A 20,754-nucleotide genomic window follows, 5' to 3' on the forward strand; every position below is an offset into this window, starting at 1 on the left:
GATTTCCCAAGTTTAATGCAGAATTTCACGTTGACTCGTTTCACATTTCTATCCATCATGTAATTGCAGACTAGCACAAGCACATGATCACAGAAACACCAATATAACAACTCCACACAGTGATATCACTTGGCACACTGCCAAATCAAGATTACTATTGCTGCGTGCACAACCCTGTGCTGTCATCTGTTGGAGCTCTACAGAGCTAGTACAGGAACTTTTTGATACACTCTCGTAACTATGATTCTTTCTACCAATATTAGAATATCCGTACACTTTTCTACCCTTAGAAATAACAATCAAGCAACCTATGAATGAATGAATGAATGAATGAATATTTATTAACTACAAATGGGTTCTCATTCAGTAGTTACTATATAGGAAAAATAAGGAACACAAAGAGAAGGAAAAATAAAGAAATACAGAATAGAAATACTGTATTATAAACAAGAAAATTAATTGACACCAAATAACAGAATGAACAACACAACACACGTACAATCAAAACAAGTCAACGACAGCAAATAAGGAAATGAACAACAGAATATACAATCAGAAGCCTATAAGGATATATTATATTACTTCTTCACTATTAACTTTCTCAACACTCTCTGTACACTCACAGAAACAAAAAGTGGCTGGATGTGTTTTTTAATTGATCACCAAATGATACAGCCATCGGCATAAAAGCAGAATAATACAAATAAAACTAATCCTAATGTTGTGATACGGTATACAATAACATGCCTCACAATCAATATTTAGAATGTTGGGAAAATACATTTATATGTGTAAATATTTGTTGATCGAAAAATAGATAGTAGAGTTAAAAACAGTACAGTAAAAGTCCGATATAGCGCGGTCCAATTTACCGCAAATTCTTATTTAACGTGTTGAAAGTATGTTCCCCAGTAAAAAACATAAAATGCACAATACATTCTGTGGAAATTAATCTTTAAAAAAATCAATGTAAAAGATAATACTGCACAGAGCGTTTCTGCAGTATAACATGCTGCATCAGCAGGTATATACACAGCCCTTAGTGGACAATGACCTTTTCTTCGGGATTGTAAAAGTGCATTCCAAGGGATTTTGCAGGCAAAATGGGAAACAATTTGTACCTTAACAAGTCATGAATGCGTTTTTATTTTAATTTTCCCCAATCTTGTAAAGCGAAAGTTATACTGTGCCATGTATTAGCCTGTGTTACATGTTCTGAGTGTTAAGTTGTTCAGTTTTAGTCTGTGTCACACATTCTGAGTCTTATTTTATACATCTTGATTACACAACTTTTAACACTAAATCACTTCGGAATATGTATTATATGACTTTCTCGTGTTAAATTCTATCGTACCTGGTTGAGGCCTATATGTTTCGACCTATTATTGGTCTTCTTCAGAATTGGTCATTGCTGTTCTTGGCGCCTCTTGTTTTGTTTCCTGTGGGGGTGTGTTTGTGTAGTGTAATGAGTGAAAAGCTTAAAATAATTGATCTTGTAAAAAGGGGAGAAACAAAGGCAAACTTGTCGTGGGAATGCGGCATTCCAGAAGGTACAATTAGAGGGTGAAGATATCAAACGTTATACGGAATGAAAATGAAGAAAACAACTATGAAGATGTGATGATGAAAATGTTGTAGAAGAGAAAGACGATATTTCAAGTGTTACTTAAGTGATATCTCATCTAAATAATGTAATGTCTCGGTTGGAAAGGCAAAGTGGACCAAACAGTGTTTGTCTCCTCCATCTTGCTAATATAAAACAATACGCAGAGAAGAAATGCAGTGATTTAGTCCACCAAACAAACAAAACTTACGGACTTTTTAAGTCCGTGTAAAATCAGGATAGTTTATAAACAGTGAAGTGAACTATTGCTAAAACAATACAATAACAAGTTTTATGGAACTAACTGCATAAGTGGTGAGTGTTTAGTTTATATTACAGTAAGTATTACATACATTATTTAAATTCATGTATTGAGTTATAGTGCGTTAAATTACCAGCTTTACCCATCTCTATGTGATTTGTAATTTCCTTAACACATGGACTATAATCACTTCCAATATATCACGATTCAGCTATAACACGGGAGTTAAGTATGTCCCCCAACAACCGTGCTATATTGGACTTTTACTGTATATGCCAATCAACTTCAACATTATATGCATGCATTCTGTATCTCCTTCATAGCTGAATGGATAGCACGTTAGCCTGCTAAGAAAATGTTGTGTGTTCAGTCCACGACCGTAACCTTTTCTTTTTTAATCTATTATTATATCTTTGCAATTTGAACCTGCTTTGCTCAAAATTATTTATGTTTCTTGACTATATTTAGGAAAAATTATGTAGTCCTGAAAAGAGCAGTTTTTGGGTGTCCATTCAATATGCACATCAATAATGTCTGTTGTCACCAATGCCTTGTAGTCTAGTGGGAAATATATTATAAGACTGAAACAGTTACAAAGACCAGAACAATAGTTTATAATTGCCATCTATAATATATGACTAACATTAACACTATGTATTCCAATCTCTAATAAATGAAGGATAGGAATATGGACAAAATAGTTAGAACATTCGAGTTAAGTAAAATCGTCATAAATTCAATAATAATTTAGAGTCTAGTTAACATTCGTGTTTCTTTAAACGAAATTCTTAGTCTTTTTCGTATTCTACACAATTGGAATTATTGCATAACATTGATATTATAAAAATATTAATGATGAAATATTAAATAAAGAAATAAGAATAAAATGTGTGTATAAGGGTTACGTAAATTTAATACTGCATTTTTAAATAATATCTGTAACTTCTCAAATGAAAGACAAAATATGAATCATTAACATTTTTCATATTAATGGGGTTTTAAAATCGAAAATTCATGAGGGAATAATCTCTAAAACGTATATCACAACCAATTCACCACGAGATGCAGACAGAATCATTTGATAAGGAAAGCTCTGTCAAAGCCTTTAGTTAAAATAAAATTGGCATTATACGAGTTCTTACGCTTCCACAATGACTGTTATCAGTATTAGGCTTTTTGGTATTTCACTGTGTCCTGAAACTTGGCATTTCCAACATTTCAGAACTTTCTACAGAGTCCATCATCAAGGCACTTAGGTAAGACCAGTCGTCCAGATTAGCCTGCATAACAAGCCCAACAGTGTAGATGATCCCTCCAGTCTTACCTATCCGTCCTGATGATGGAACTGTAAGTAGTTCCAAATTTTACAAATGTGAAGTTCCAAGACATGGTGAAATATCCAAAAGCCTAATTCTAAAATTGGCACTGTCACTTCAAAGTAACATATTGTCTCTATTTGATAATATCATTATTTAAGTGTATATTACTGTTCTACAGCAATGGACTTCAATAGCACAAGTCTTTTATCAAAGTTAAAATCCCATCAAGTGTAAACACAAACTGCTGATTGCTAACAACAAATGCACCAAAAAAAAAAAAAAATGGGCTGCTATTTTGCAAATTATCATACTAAGACACAATACGAGAAAAATATTACGAGAGTGATAGAGGAATAAAATTAATATCACGTGAAAATACAAACTTAAAAAAAAAAAATCAAGCAATATGCAAAGACTGAACACGGTAAATTCAGTTTTGTGGAACAGATTAACTTGTGTTCTGTGGGTAGTCAAGCATTATACCAATGAGCTACCACACACTTCGACATCAAGCATTTGCCAATGTCCTTTTCACATGTGTGGACAGTGAGATTCACAGGCACCTGAAAAATTATTTGTTAAATTCGTGTATTTGAAAGTTTCGTGAGTTATATCATTACCTAAATTAGAAACAGATAATGGTAGAAAAGGGTATGTTTGTTCTAAAGGCATGGGATGGAAAAGAGTGGAATCATAAAGATAGTATGATGCAAAATTTTGGTACAGCTGCTGCATGGTCGCTATGAAGAACATTATGAACTGACGATTGTTTCTTTCCATGAGCGTACATTCTCTAGTCGCTACATATTAACTGCATTCATTACTCGGTCACTACAACTAACTGAACTGACTGTAGCTCACTGCATTTTCACTATAAAACATTGCACACACTCTAAAAGTGGTATTGCTAAGATGAGCCGCATCTTAAAATGACTATTTCCAAGCCACATCTCACTTTTGTATTAATAAAATAGTTCGTCACAAGCTTCATGCGATCTTGAAGTTTATCAGTGTCTCAGCCTCTACTATGTTGAGACGAGGCTTCTGTGTCAGTATTAATAAAACAGAGCAAAGGCTCACATTTATATGACATGGCTTACAGTTTAAGCCACCTCAGTGGGCATCTCAGCACAAAAAAATCATACTGTAATGGAGTTTTTTCTCAATGGATAAGAAATATCTGTAAAAGACGTAGGAACCCTGACTTACAAAACTGTACGGGACTGTATGGATTTAGAAAAGAATATGTACAGTGGCTTACACAGCCCTTTTTACCGAAACAGAAACCAGAGGTGGAGCTCTCAGTAGGAATGAAAAGATGAAAAATTTTGTGATAAATAGGATACCCTGAGTTTCAATTTGGTGTTGCAGAAGGTATTTGGTAGATATATTTCAAATTACAGCATCAAAGAATCTGGGAAGCTGCGGCTACAATTATTGAAGAAAAAGGATCAGATTGGATTCAATTTCTTAAGATTACTACTGCATTTCATGCAGATAAATTCATGCATTTCAAGCAGATAAAACCAAATAGTAAGAATTCTACACTTTCCCTGATGCCACTGAGGCAATAAAATTCATGCATGTGCCTATATAAAAAAAAAGAACAAATGCACATGGTGACCAATACATCCATCGGAAAAGAGTAGCCACCTTTAAAGTTCAAGCTGTGTGCACTGCAATGGATATGTTTGCAAGTGTTGATGTAAATTGGCCTGGATCAATCCAAAATTCTAGGATATGGTGTCTATAGAATTATGACTGGGAAAAATGTTTACGCATAAGTGCTCATATCTTCTTACTACAACTCACTACTGCAGAACAGACAGCTTAGAATATAAGTACTAAATGAAGTTTTGGTCAAGTGAAGCAGTTTTTTCCAAAAATCTAATCGAAAATAAGATTAGCAACAGGAGGGGTACTTTTCCACAAAACGTGTTTGAAAATGACAACTTTTTCTACCATTGAAATAGACAAATCAGCATTTACAATATATGTTCCCTCGAACTGAAGGGAATTTTTAGTTGCATACTCACAATCAACAGTCCATAAACAAAGGTAAGATAAAGCAATGGCTCTACAACACTAGACATGGCTCAAAGGAGGGGGAAAATTATTACCAATACCAATAATAGGAGTCGCAGCTCGTGACTGTGTGTATTTCACATTTTTTGTGAACCATGTCTTGCGGGACACATCTCTCCCTTATTAATACCACCCTACAACTCTTGGCACTTACACTACTACACACTGTGCACTCACTAAACTTCACTCACTTTCACTGTAGATGTAACAAGCAGCGAGCATATTAAACTACTGTCTGCTAGAAGAGTCCTTAAACTTATTTTTAAAAACATTTGTATTTTTTTTAAGAACCTAACTAGAGAATATATAATCAAAAGTCTATAAAGTGATATTACATAGTACTGCTATACACTCTTCACTACTACATTTTTAACACTCCCTGTACATCATCTAAATACTTTGAATTAATTGAACTCATTACTAGGACACTGTAACTCACTGAACTGGGTCTGTAACTAACTGCACTTTGACTACACCACACTGCACATAATGTACACTATAACTCACTACATTTTCACTATCACACACTGTGCACTCACTATAACCCACACTCTTTCACTATAAATGTAACAAATAACCACCATATTATACTACTGTCTGTTAGTAAAGTCCTTAAGCCTATTTTTTAAAATATCTGTGGTTACTAGTAAAGACTTTACTAACTCTGCAGGGTAGAGAATTCCAGTACTTGATAGTATGGTTGAGAAAAGAAAACTTTCCAATATCTGTCCTCTGTTTTCTTTCTCTCAATTTATGTTAATGGCCATTCCTTCAAGAGTAATTAGGTGGCTGCAAACTATTTTTTTTATTTCTCTCCAGGCAGGCTTACCTCAAACACAGAGCATAATCGAACTCGTGTTCTCCTGTACATAAGTGTGTCCCATTTAAATGTTGAATTAAACATGACAAAATTTCAATATTTTTCTTGCCAAGAAATGAAAGTAAGTGACTTTTTCTAATTTATGTGAATATTAAATCCAAAATCTCCTATCACCTGCAATTTTCTTTGGCAGCCACATTGATTTTTTTTTTTTTATAACTTTCATAAACGAAATGTCACCACAATTTAGTATATACAGTTGCGAAGCTTGGGATAATTTTTTGCATTTCTCGCAATAGTTGCTAGCCGCTTGGAGCGCTGTGAGTACTAGGAACAATAGACTGTGTCACTGCCATCGTGATCTAATACAGGCCGTAAGGCAGACCATGTAACTCGCTTAACCTGATCACGAAGGGCGGCGTTTCAACCATATAAATTAGTTGGAATGCATAAAGAGTAACATATATTTCTCTAAAATGTAGTGTAATTGCATTAAAAATTTAAAACAATGATTATGAGACACTTCAGACATAAATCACTTGCGATTTAAGATGAAATATTATTTTTGGTGTGAAAATTACTTTGTTCGTATGTGTAATACTTGCCTTTATTTCGATTAAATATTGCGAAATTCTTGTACATTCATTTATGCATGATTCAATAATTTTCAGTTGCACCGCACAGATATTTAGATATATTGAAATTATAGGTTATGTTTACTGTCCCAGTTGCCCCATTCTGTCTAATTTTAGTGGTCTCCAATGCCCTGCCATTCATATGGAAATATTATAGGTTATGTTTACTATATCTTATATTCCTAAATTCGCAATTATACATTATAATTAAGCATAATGTCATGTATGATACTCCGCACATTCAATTTGCCTGTATTTTAATACTACAATTGAGTATTGAATTATTGTATTTATTTACTACCTAAGAGACGAAGTAACAATCGTACATACACTAATTTCATAGGAGTGGTATGATAAATTTTCTGTCTTTATTAAGGAAGGTAGATGTGCTATATTAAATCACAATATAAATTCTTTTTTATTAAACCTCAAAATAGCTTCCATTCTAAACTTAAAATGTTGATGCAAAAAGATTATGTTAACACATAAAATTCTCTTCACATTAAAATAACACAGTTTTGTAATTATTTCTGCAACATAGGCTATTATGCAACAAGAAGTAAAGGGAACTTATGGACACATTACACTAAATAAAACTTAGCTATGATACGCAATAAAGTTATAATATAATGATTCACTGAGCTCCATACACTGAAATAGAAAACCCGAACATATATTACGGCCTGGTCTAGATCGAAAAGGCATTGACTGTGCCGTATTTCGCATTGTTGTGAAAAGTTGTGTAAACTGTGAAATGTTTGTTATCAGTTGTAATAACTGTAAATGGCTAAAATACAATAATTTGAATAATAATATGGGACAAAGAGATGTTTGCAGCACTATAAATTCTAAGAAAAAGAGGTCAGAGTTATCCTTCCAAAAGATCCAGGAAGGTGAGTTTATAAAATATAATATATACTTTATGAAAATAATATATAAACCTTATGTATTTCGTATTTCAATAGTGGAAGGAAGGTGTTAATTTTTCAAAAGAACACAATATCAAAAGTACAATACATTTTATCGTCTGCTAGGGAAAGAGTCTGTGATGAGGTGATAGTAGCGATCCTGGTGGCTAGCAACTATCTATGGATGCATATTTCAACTGTCTATGTTTGCATATTTAGTAAGTATTGAGCTTCGCAACTGTATATACTAAACTGTGATGTCACTATGATATGTAAACTGACAAGACTTTTCATTGGTCAGAGGAGGACACCCTTAACTACAAGTGCAATGATTATAGTACCTATTCAAATAACATTTTATTAATGACTGACTATAGATATATGTCTGCACTTATCAGAGGACAGAATAATGTTATTTTTTATCCGTATTTTTTATATTTATATTCATCAGATGACAAAATTTTCTTCTATAATTTTGGGAAGTGATTAAAAAAATAAATAAATAAAAATTCACTGCAAGATAATTGGAAATTGTACTTTGTTGTTATAATAACTTTACTGTTTTTTCTTGTAGTTAACTTTTTCAGACTATCCAAATTTTGTGTATTTTGGAATGTAAGGTATATTATTTTTAGAGATGCATTCTGACCTAAAAGGGAAGCGAATCGACAAAAGGTGAGGATGTCTAACATTGTGGTCCCTCAAATGGAAAAAATATTTCTCTCCAGCATTTGTCTACAGAATCTTCTGACCTATTCCACATATTTACATGTTCTGAAATTACATTCTTCGTCTGGCAGGAAAATTGGTCATACAAATTCTGTATCACTATCAATATTTTAAAAAGTCCTTGCTTAGCTATTAACTCAGCACCCTTTTCCACCTCGAACTACAGAGGAACCTGTTCCAATGAAGTCCACTAGAAAATATTCAAGTCCTTGAAGTGTTTGTTACATGGCATGTTTAAATATTTTACACAGTTTTCATAAATAGTTACTTCAGTTTCGACCACATTTTCTTTCTTAACTAAGCCTTCTTCATTTTGCAGAGAAGTGGGACATTGAAAGTCAATATTCTACAAACGTCGATGTTTAGGCATCCTGCCAGACTCATGGCAGGACAAACATCCCCAAAGCAGGAATGTCCTGCCAAAAGGAGGACGTGTGGTCAGTTTAACTATATGCAGCATTTCAAGGGGTTCATTTTAACTTAAAAGATATTCAGAATAAAAACAAAAAAAAATATTCTCACACGCATATAAATTTAAAAATTTAAATTAAGTATATCAAAATAAACTTACAATATTATAAAGCTTTTCTGAAACACTTCCTTTTGTAGCTGGGCCCAGAACTTTCAGAAGAAACAACAAAAGTCCACAAGCATATTAGAGGACCATTTTCCTCTATATCGCCTTTCCATTTGAGATATTTGTTGACGAAACCTTTCTCCATGATGGTTGCCTACAGCTCCAAGGTTTGGAGGAAAAAATTCAAATGGGAGTGCAGAAATAGAATTTTACCTTATTCTCAAACACCCTTATCCTCTTTTCCTCTCTCAAAGTGAGAGTCCAACATCTACATGGAATTGGAATACTTAACTCTCTCTTTGTATAATTTCAAGGGAAAAATTATTCCAGGGCAGGGTAAAGAAACCAGAAACTTTGGCTTAACGAACCAATGCTCTTACCAACTGAGCTACCCAGGAACTCTATCCGACACCCACCCAATCTTTCCCTTTATATCCACAGACTTCAATGTGGGCTGACAACCGTCAAGCAACCAACCATGAGTGCACACGAACTCTGTGTGACTAAAATTGTGGCTTTCTGTTATCGAACAGTGACATGTATTATGCAAATCCAGCTTTCAGGTAAAGCTCCCTGTGAAGCTCTCTTTGCGTGTTATGCAATTCTAATGAACCCCTTGAACTTAGAACATTTAGGAAGATGCAGAACCCTAGAAAAAGAGATTCTATACCTAAAAACACTGAAGTGAAATGGGACTAATGACTTCCTTCCCAAACATCTAGGCATTTAAACAGAAACAACATATTCTCTGTTTTTATCTTCTTAAGTGCAAGAAAAGTGTTCATTTCTGTTACGTTTATGTAAATTTTGTCTACAAATTAAAATTGATGGAGGGGGAGATGCTTTAAATTTCTGATCATCACTGCATTTAGTGGCGCAGATTTTGGGCAATGAGAACATGTGGTGGAAACTACCTTAATAGTCTCGAAACTCTTCACTACATTTATTTACAGGAAAACATAAGGTCACTTCGTAAGTTTTGTACGCTATTTTGCTTTCAATTAAAAATGGTAGCTGTCACTAGTAAAGGAACATTCCAAGTACTTCACTGTAATCTCTATGCTCCCTTATCACAGCCAGCTGAATCAGGTAATGTCTGGCAGTAGCTCTATTTGTTTGTGCTTCTTGTAAGTCATACTAGGGATCATATACAATTCTTTCGCAAATTTAATGGAAATTAAACACATTTTAACACTCCTACAATCCAATAATCTGCATCCACAAACTTCCTGCAATGTATTTTAAATCTTTACACGAATATTTTAAGTGTCACTATCACATATATTGCAATTGTCATTTAAGAACAGCAGACCAGTTAGGTCCATTACACCAATCTGCTTGTTACAGCTAAAATGGTAGATTAACTATGTTTCTGAATGATTATTATGTGACTATAGTATTTGTGACATATATTTAGGATAACTATTTTCAAGATGGTGAAATCAGTAATTTCCATAACTAGATTTAATCCACACCACAGTACAAACACTGTGAAAATTTAAAATCTCCTGATAAAAGTATTATGCATTAAACATAATGTACCGCCCCCCCCCCCCAATGTCAGTATCTACAGAAACATAATTGTCTTTATACAACAAATATTAAGCTTTATCTTACCAAGCATCATCCGCACCAAGCTTTTCTCGTGTTGTGTAGAGTTCAATGCAGTCCTTTAACTTCAGGGCCTGTTGATCATTTCTAGTTGACATATCATCTTCTGTGTCATCTATTGACTTATCATAGAACTGCTCATGTGCCTCCCGTGTCCACTTTGCAGCAACAAATGACTGCCCCATATATTCTGAAGCTCAAGAAGTTATCATATAACTATTTATTACTGTGTTGAAAACCAAACATAAAACCACAACATCAACATCAAATACAACTGCAATTCATTATGCATAATACTGCCTGCACATACTGACGGATGCAATGGAAGGAAAGGTGAATGGAAGAAGAGTTCAGGGAAGAAGAAGATATCAGATGATAGACGGCATTAAGATATAGGGATCATATGAGGAGACAAAGAAGAAGGCAGAAAATAGGAAAGATTGGAGAAAGCTGAGTTTGCAGTGAAAGAACACTGAATTAATGAATATGTTTAATTCTACAATGAAGTGAAGAGACGTGACTATAGATTGACAAATCGAACTGAAACCCTGACCGAGTTACTACGTGAGTGCTGGCTGTCTTGGGGAGGAGCAAGTGAGAAAGCACGGGGGGGAAGGGAGAGAGCACTATGCAAAGGTCCACTCACAGTTTGTCAAGCCTGCTAACAAAAGCATTAAAAGGTTGACTAGTTGCCTGCAATGCTAGCATAATGGAACCTTCCTAGCCAACAGTCGAGGCAAAAATGAAGAATCTGTCATTGTGGTAATACTGGAGAGTGGTTCTTCTATTGGTCGCAATGCCCACACACACCCTCCCAGATATTTACGTTGTGATTGGTGACTGAATGACGAGGAACGAGGAAGAAGGAAGAAAGAAAGAGAGAGATTCCAGAAGTTGGCGTGTTTTACGGGGTTTCACTTGAAGTTGTCAAACTATAGAAGCATTTGAAATGTGGATATGTAGAAGAATGGAGTTTGTGAAATGGACAGACAGAATAAGAAATGAAGCTGTGTTAGAAAGAATGGGTGAAGAAAGAAAGATGCTGAAACTGATCAGAAAGAGAAAAAAGAATTGGTTGGGTCACTTGCTGAGAAGAAACTGCCTACTCAAGGATAGACTGGAAGTAATGGTGAATGGGAGAACAGTTCTGTGCAGAAGAGATATGAGATAGACAACGTTAAGATATATTGATCATACGCAGAGACTAAGAGGAAGACAGAAAATAGAAAAGATTGGAGAATGCTGGGTTTGCAGTGAAAGGCCTATCCTTGGGCAAAACACTATGTATGTATACGTTTAATTTTCATTCCAATCTGAAGATTGTCCTAAGTCATACAAGTACATGAATAGACATATTTTACAAACATTATAAGAAATTATATACACGAGGGGGGACCCAAAAATAACCGGAATTTCACAGTACTTTAGTCCCCTTCAAAGTATTGTCCATGTGCATTAATGCACTTTTTCCAACGCTTTTGCCACTGCTGAAAACAGTGCTGGAACTCTTGAGGCAGGATACTGTTCAAAGCCGTTAGCATGTTTTCTTTGACATCATTCACATCACTGAATCTCTTTCCTTTCAGACATTTCTTCATCCGTGGAAACAAAAAAAAAGTCCGACGGAGCCACATCGGGTGAGTAGGGTGGATGTGGCACAAGCACCATGTTGTTGTTTGTCAAAAACTGTTGGACCGTCAGAGCTGTGTGGGCTGAAGCATTGTCATGGTGAAGCAACCAGTTCCCATTTCTCCACATTTCGGGCCATTTTCATCGTACATTCTCTCGTAATCTTCGTAACACATCCGAACAGAAATATTGGTTCACTGTTTGTCCCGGCGGAACAAACTCTTTGTGGACAATGCCATTCACATCAAAAAAACAGATCGACATTGTTTTCACATTGGATCGCACTTGGCATGCTTTCTTGGGTTGTGGTGAATTTGGAGTTCTCCACTGGCTCGATGTTTGCTTTGATTCTGGATCATACCCATAGCACCATGACTCATCCCCAGTCACAATTCTTTTAAGAAAATTTGGATCGTTCTGCACTTCACTCTCCAAGTCGCGGCAAACTCTTACTCGGTTTTCTCTTTGGTCATCTGTGAGCAAGTGAGGAACAAATTTTGCAGACACCCGTCTCATGTGCAAATCTTCGGTTAAAATTCGCTGGACCATACTCCATGACAGGTTCGTTTGCTCAGAAACTTCGTCAATGGTCTTTCAACGATCTTCATCAATTGCACATTTGATTTTGGCAATGTTTTCGTCATTTCTTCCTGTTGAAGGACGCCCGGGTGTGGCATGTCTTCAGCTGACATGTTGCCAGATTTGAAATGGGAAAACCACTTGTAGACCTGTGATTTCCCCAAACCATCATCATTAAAGGCTTGCCAAAGAATCCCAACAGTCTCGGCTGCAGTTTTCCCTAACAGAAAACAAAATTTCACACACACTCTTTGTTCCTTGTGGTCGGCCATCTCACCAATCGCCAAACGGTTGAAACAGGAACACAAACAACACAGCACCACAAACAAACCACTTAACTCAAATTGATGCCAGCTCACTAACGGTCGCGGGAGACCCCAAACTAACACCACCTAACAGCACAACTCGTAACTACAAAGCATGCGTGCGCAACAGTTTGGTTCCAGTTACTTTTGGGTCCATCCTCGTATACTGTTTCAGAACAGATTACCAATTTCATTTCCTCATATGTGTTTTCTCTTACTAACCAAATACAGATGATCCAGAGAAGAATTAGAGAATCTGAATAGAATTCACCCAACATTATATTCAAGGGAAAAGCAATCTCAAAATATACATAACTACAAAATATAAAATATGAAGAAAGTTAGTTTGTAATAAAAAATTGAAATATTAACTATATTTCATTAATATTGTTTAGATTTGTATATCAAAAATATCGAGTAGTCAATTATTAATTTAGAGTCATGAGGGAATTTAATTTTCAACTGTACATGAGAGTAACCTGTCCTTTATCGACTGTATGTTGTTTAGATTCATAGTAATCTGTCTTTAATAGAGTGTGTTGCTTAGATTCAATTTCCTTTACTAGCAAGGGCTAGTTTCGTTCTTAATTTGAAGGCAGGCATAGATGGTACATTCTCCTTCTATATCAAAGGCTAGTACAATTAGTGTTACTTCACTTAGCCAAATGAATAGACTAGAATATGATATAAAAGTAAACGGAGGCATGGTGTGTCCTTCATGGAACTATAAGTAATTGTATAGGCATCCCCAACCCCAACAAATTCACCCCTCCAAAGTCAAACTGTTAAAACTAGTCACAGTAGAACCCTTTTTAACGAATCCCTGAGGGATTTTTTCCCCTTACACAGGTGTTTTCTTAAAAGGAAATTTACATAAAATCGTTGAAAATATGCGACACTAACTTATTACCACAGCCTAGACTTAAATAACTGACGTTGTGTTTCAATGCACGATACACCAGGCTGAACTCACACGAGGAGGTTATATTACATTTGTCTTGTTTGTTTTTAAGGTTTACAAAAACAATTCGAGTGCTTATTTCCACTAGGCTACTTAAACTCAGTTTTTCCTTTACCTTGTGGCCAGGTAGCTTTGTCTGCAGTGAGAAATACTAAAATACTTTCTGCATATTACACAAAATGCCCGATTTTTATCTGGACCCAGTTTAACCCATGAAAATAATTCTTCCCACTTCTTTAGATACAACTGATGGTGTGATTGTGAGCATGAGGATTTCAATTTCTTCTTTGGTGGAGTCTTTGATGGATCATCTTCATTTTCAATCATTTTTAAAATGTTTGTTGTATAGATTAAAATTTCAATGGATTGCTTCTCTCATGATCGCACGTGCACAACACAATTATGAAAACGAAACCAGAAGCAGATGTTAACAACACAGAGCCACAGTCTTATTTGTATTGCAGTGTAAGTGTTACCAACATAGCTCTGAACCAGAAATGGCAATTAATTCACTGCTGAGAAAGCTAGATTTTTATGCATGTTTCCTCATTTATGTTGGTTTCGAAGCAGAAATATAAAAAGGAGAATTATCCACTCCAGGCAAATAATAAATAGAAGAACAAAATCAATACCAAGAAACAGAAGAATCCAGAAAAACGGAGTATTTGCCATCCCTATGTGCTACACACTGATTTTATTGCGATTCTTTGTATTTGACTGGAATGTTCCTGATGCCCTCTATTTCCTTAATATTGCTAGGAAGTTTTTCTTGGTTGGCAAGGTTTTTTCTGAATCTGGTATGAATAGCAGGGAGCCATCTCATTCTTGTTTCTCCAACAGAAAATGTTCCTCTAATATATAGGGTATGATTATCAAAATTTCTGGTTCTTTACCAGTAACAAATTCATAATAGTTGTTCACTGCAAAATAACACTTCTGCTCTTGAGAAACTGCTCTTCCTTAACTTTGATAGCTAGAACTTTCTCTTTAAAGAAGGCTGGTCACCGATTTCAAATTTAGCTACAACTCTATATGTGACATGTTTTACTCTGAATTTCTTTTATGTTTGAAGAAGACTCTATGAGATTTTCGTACTCTTGTGGGGCAGATCTGATCGTGACTGTAAATTTTCCTTTTAACCATTTGAAAGTCACGACCACAGTCTTGAATGAGTGGCCTCGCTAAGGGAAGTAAATTCAAAATTTCAATGATCTTCCTGTTAGAATAAGAGCTTGTAAAAATCGTAATAAAATGAAGAGCTTGAAAAAATTGTAATAGAATACTGTTTCGGTTCTGCCCTGGACAATCATCACAGAACAGGTGCAGTTCACCTTCATTCAGAATGTTTTCCTTCAGATTAATTATTATTCAAGAAACTGCGAACTTCATTAGGGCCTTTATATAACCTACTCCCCCTTTCTAGTAGGAGTAAAATGTAGCTTTTTCGGTTTTGAGATTATGAATGCAGAAATAGTTGATCCAGAGCTGCCAGGAATAAAATACCTCCTGCACCGGTAAACATGAAAGAGTTGGAACTTAATCTGAGACGATTCTGTCCGACGCCGGGGTAGGTATCCGGTGTGGCTTAGTGGATAAAGCATCAGAACATAGAGCTGAAAACCCGGGTTCAAATCCCGGCGCCAGAGAGAGTTTTTCTCCGTTCCATTACTCTTTCATCGTATGAAAGAGGAAGTTTCTGTATGAAATCAAAGCATAATGTTTTTACCATTCCACTTTCTTTACACAGTAATTGTACCGAGTCTATTTTGTTGAAAAATTTGCTAACTCTTCGCTTATGGACTATGCATGTGTTTAGAAATTGTAGATCACTCTGCATTCTCTTTTATTTTGGTTTCAAGCTCTTCTCATTCCGAACATATGTCTATTTGAGGACAACTAAAGAACAATTTTAAATTTTCTTGAAAATATTTCAGGAAAGATTTTTATTTTACATTCATTTCACATTTTGTACATGATCTTAACATTGAGACCAGAAGTGAGATACATTCTTATGGTATTGTATTTGAATAATGGACTTGCTTGACAGGAGTACTCCCAATAAACTGGTAGATTTTGTGACAGTCGTCATTTGCAAGTCTTTCTGAACAAGAGCTGGATGATTTTCATCTCATATCATGGGGAATTTTATTCTTATTCTTCAAATAACATAGTTGCTCAACTCTCTTCTTACACACAAATAAATAACTGCACACAATAAATACAGACAGATAATGGTAGTTAACTGCATCAGCCAAAACAGGGGCATGGTGGGAGAATCAGCTGTGCGATAGGTGGGCATTCACACAGATCACTTTGAAAACTGGTTATCTCTGGGAGACGACCCATTTTTAAATTGTACGCTTGAATGTGACCCTGTCTAAAAGTGCTTTAACAGATGAAGAATGTTCTGTATTCATATGGAGTATATGAGTAGACACTCTAGGAATGTGAAGCCATCAAAAAGTACATTTCTAAAAAAACTGAAGATGACCCCTTTTCAAAATGACCGATTCAATTACACTAGACAATGCAACAATCATCATACAGGTGTACTATACTGTATTATATACCTACTATTACTAAATGAAGCCTTTCTACACACAACCATGGTATAAATTCACGCTAAATGCCTGTACATGGAAAGTGAGGAGCAGTCAGTCACACATTCTGCCAGATTTTCACTTTCTCTGTAAAAACCGACCATCCACTCGCACAATTGCATAGCGAGAGTACTGTCCTGTATCTAACACATTTAAAATCTGGTTAAAATGCTAATGTGCTAACTTCAAAATCCCCTATATTTAAGATCTGTATGAGACATATGAGGCACATCAAAATGCGACAAAAATGTCATATATTTTTGCATAATTATCATGTGTTGCATTACTTTTAATGAACAGAATATACTCAAACGATAAATGACTTACTAGGGAACTGAAGTGGATTCCCATCATTATGTATTTTCTCCACTTCATAGCCGCTACCAGGATTAGAGGATATCAGGTAGAAACTGAACAATTTCCTCTGCATAGCTTCTCCATTGCAGTCACTGCTGTCACTACAGCTTTTGTCATTTTCATCAGCTGGCAAGTCTTCAACTGATGAGGCATCTAAGATGAAAGTACAGTGAAATGAGTTGTGAAGTATTTCCACACAAATCTCTAATCTACATTACATTTATTAATGCTTCATAAACAATAAAGTGATTTCAAACAGATACAATGGGCTAATGTGAATACCTAAAATTAAATTAAATTAAATTTAAGTTAATTCATACTTACCACCATTCATTTTAGTGTTCCACCAAGAACTATTATCATCTGGAACCCTTAGGTAACGCTGCAACTTATGAAGTACTAACTGATATAGAACATCATATGTGCAACCCTTCCTTGGTGCAGCAATTAGCAAAGGATCACCAAATAATTGATTATGGGAAAATCCATGCCTTGCCTCAGGTTGCCAAAGACAGACTGGCACAATTACATGTGTATCACTCTGAATAGGCATCTCATAGCTAGAAAGTTCAGAAATAACAATTATTATGTCAACATTATCCACATCCAAGGAATTCACTAAGGTGAGAGATAAAGCTTCATAATTTAAAAAATGACATTTTCCAATTTTTATTTCTTTATAGAATATACAGTTCTTATTCTTGTGGTGAAATAATTTCTTAGATATTTCCAGTAAGCACTGAGCATGCGCAGTATGTTATAACTGGAACTTGGAAAATTCAGGTTGCCCAAATTTTGTTTCTGGGTCTCTACAAATCTTGATTTCATGTAATATTTATAAAGGGCAGAGGGTCATATATATATATATATCGTCAAAACAACAAATGACAAAAATTAATGCCATATTCATGATTAGTGACCCAAATTTAGTTAGGATTAATTACTTTAATCTCGGAAGCATTTTCATTGTTGACTAATGTAATAGCACAAGTCCTATTATCAAAGTTAAAATCTTGTCCAGTGTAAACAAACTGCTGAATGCTTACAGCAAAAAATGTGCACAAAAAAAGGTCGCTGTTTTGGGTAGGTTAGTAAATTTCCATACTAATAAGACACAATATGAGCAAAATATTTTGACACTGACAGTGGAATAAAACTAATATCAACGTGAAAATACAAATTAAAAAAAATATTCAAGGAATAATCAGGGATCGAACACGGTAGTCAAGCATTTTACCAATGAGCTACTGCACACTTCAGCAATAAGCTTTTGCCAATGTTCTTTCTATATGTTATTGTTGTTTAGTCAACTGTCTGATGACAGGTCTATATGTTAGTGTTGTTTAGTCAACTATCTGATGACAGGTCTATATGTTATTGTTGTTTAGTCAACTGTCTGATGACAGGTCTGAACCTCACACGTGATACCAACAAGGCACCACTTATGAGGCAACTAGGCCAGGAGATAATGGGGTAGGATGGCCATTTCCATTCCCCCTCCATTGCATACATCACCGATTAGCTACATATTACACTAATCAGACTTCAGATCATATAAACAATTGCTCTTCCTCTGACACATATTGCCAAGTGAGATGTACTGTCTGATAATAGATGTACATATCTGCCAGAACCTCAATCAGAAGAATGTCTATATGTATGTGTGGTGAAAATCACGGGCACCTGAAAATTTATTTGCTGTCAAATTCGTATATTTGAAAGTTTCGTGAGTTGTATCATTATCTACATTAAAGACAGATAATGGTAGAACAGGGTTAGATTCGTTCTAAAGGTGTGGGAGGGAAACAGTGAGTGGAATCATAAAGATAGTATAACGTAAAATTTCTATATAACTGTACTGCAAGGTTGTTATGAAGACAGTTCTCAGCTGGACAGTTTTTCTTTCCATGAGTGTACAATTAATAAATTGACAAACAATTGAAAGAGAAAGTGTTCTAATTCCTTGATATTGCTTCTTCTCATTCTGAAAATTTGAAGTTAGCTGGTTTTTCTGCTTCCAGACAAATTTTGCATATATTTTAAATCGAGCTACAGTATAAAGTTGCAAAGTCCAATAAAATAAGGGGTTCTGAGACATTTTTAGTCAAAAATGGATGGTATTCAGTCTGCAAGTAAGCCTTCCAAAAACATCAGTATGGTTGGTTGCGATTCTGTGCACTGCATCAGCAAAAAACAAATTACATGAAACATGTTAGAAATTGCTTTCTAAAAACATGTTTTACCGCAAATAACACTGCCACTATGGCAAGTGACGTAAATAACGAATCTGCACAGAATGAATTTGAATTTTGAGCACATTTTCATACATTACAGCAGATCTTCACACTGTAACTGTATCAGGAGACATCATAGGAGCTATCAAACAGGTGAAACCACATTAGGAGGAGGAGGAGGAGGAGGAGGAGGAGGAGGAGGAGGAAGAGGAAGAGGAAAAGAGTTAAATCATATGCTCAGCAAAAACCAACTTCTGTGAAGAGACATATTTAATATTGGTGGCGCAACTAATGAAGCACAGGAAATGATCAACCTATTTAAAGAAAAATTTACACATATAAAATAAGCAAATGAAAAGTACATGAATTTAAATTGCCTTCCAAAAAGTTGAGTGAATATAAAATAATATCTGAATTCGGAGTGTCGCCTTATGTAGCACACACTGCGAAAGTAACTCAAACAAATAACGGTATTATGTCGTATAGAGACAGAAAATATCAACAAAACCTCCCTGATGATGTGATTCAAGTTGTGATAAATTTCTCTGAAAAAGGCGATATTAGTAGGATAATGTCAAGAATGAAAACACTAAACCTGTTCGGGAAGGGGCTCAAAGAGTAAAAAAACAAAAGAGGCTACTATTATCAAACTTAAAAGAGCTCTATAGAGAATTTAAAGTAAGGAAACCAAATTGTAAGATTGGATTTTTGCGATTTGCATCTTGGCTGGGCAACCAGGGACACACAATGTTTGTGTTTGCACTATATGCGAAAATACTACATTAATGCTCATGAGTATGCAATTCTTGAATCTGAAAGTGGAATAGAAAATATCAATGATTTAATGCTGAAAATGGTCTGCAATAATCCATCACCAAATTGTTATCTCGATAACTGCAAAAAATTGTCCTGGTAGTGAAAATCTGTCAAATATTGACGTCACTATTAGAGAAATTTAGTTGAAGAACTTAAGTACAACAAATGGACGACAGCAGACAGAACCAATACAATTTTAGTGAAAAGTGACTGTGTGAATTTCATTAATAACTTCAATAGTTGGCTTAAAAGATTCAAGATACACAACTTCACTGCAAATTCCCAAGCAAATTATTTAAAGCAGCTGAAAAATGAAATAAAGCCCAGCGAGTTCATTATCACTGGTGATTTTTCAGAGAATTACAATTTCATTATTGAGGATGCTATACAAGGTTATCACTGGAGTACCTTTCAAGCAACAATACACCCATTCACAGTGTATTACAGAAATTCAGTTGGTGGTGATTTAGAGAACCTTTGTTTTTCAGTAATTTCGGAATACTTAGTTCACAATAGTGCAACAGTTCATGTTTTCAAAGGAAAGTGAAAGAACATCTGAAACAAACACATACCGAAATGTCTTAAATATATTATTTTAGTGACTGAGCAGCTAGCCAATACAAGAACAAAAAAAGTTCGTTAATCTACTTAATCATGAACACGATTTACAAATACCTGCAGAGTGACATTTCTTTGCAAATAATCACAGTTAAGGGCCCAGTGA

The 20,754-nt window shown here is 35.1% G+C and overlaps 1 protein-coding gene across 2 annotated transcripts in view; it reads right to left on the reverse strand.

Moving 5' to 3' along the window:
• The window catches only part of LOC138707856 (ubiquitin carboxyl-terminal hydrolase 15-like), a 136,535-nt gene that overhangs the window by 20,434 nt on the left and 95,347 nt on the right, over positions 1-20,754 (reverse strand). Inside the window, exons 12-14 of one of the 2 annotated variants that reach the window (XM_069837842.1) lie at positions 17,305-17,540; positions 16,951-17,133; positions 10,556-10,739 (exon numbers count right to left, since the gene is read on the reverse strand). In XM_069837842.1, coding sequence (XP_069693943.1) covers positions 10,556-10,739; positions 16,951-17,133; positions 17,305-17,540 — 603 coding nt within the window. Of the gene's footprint in view, positions 1-10,555; positions 10,746-16,950; positions 17,134-17,304; positions 17,541-20,754 lie in introns of both variants that reach the window. The other variant, XM_069837841.1, reaches the window with a different exon arrangement.

This window comes from Periplaneta americana, chromosome 10, assembly GCF_040183065.1.
Source record: "Periplaneta americana isolate PAMFEO1 chromosome 10, P.americana_PAMFEO1_priV1, whole genome shotgun sequence".
NCBI classification, from domain to species: domain Eukaryota; kingdom Metazoa; phylum Arthropoda; class Insecta; order Blattodea; family Blattidae; genus Periplaneta; species Periplaneta americana.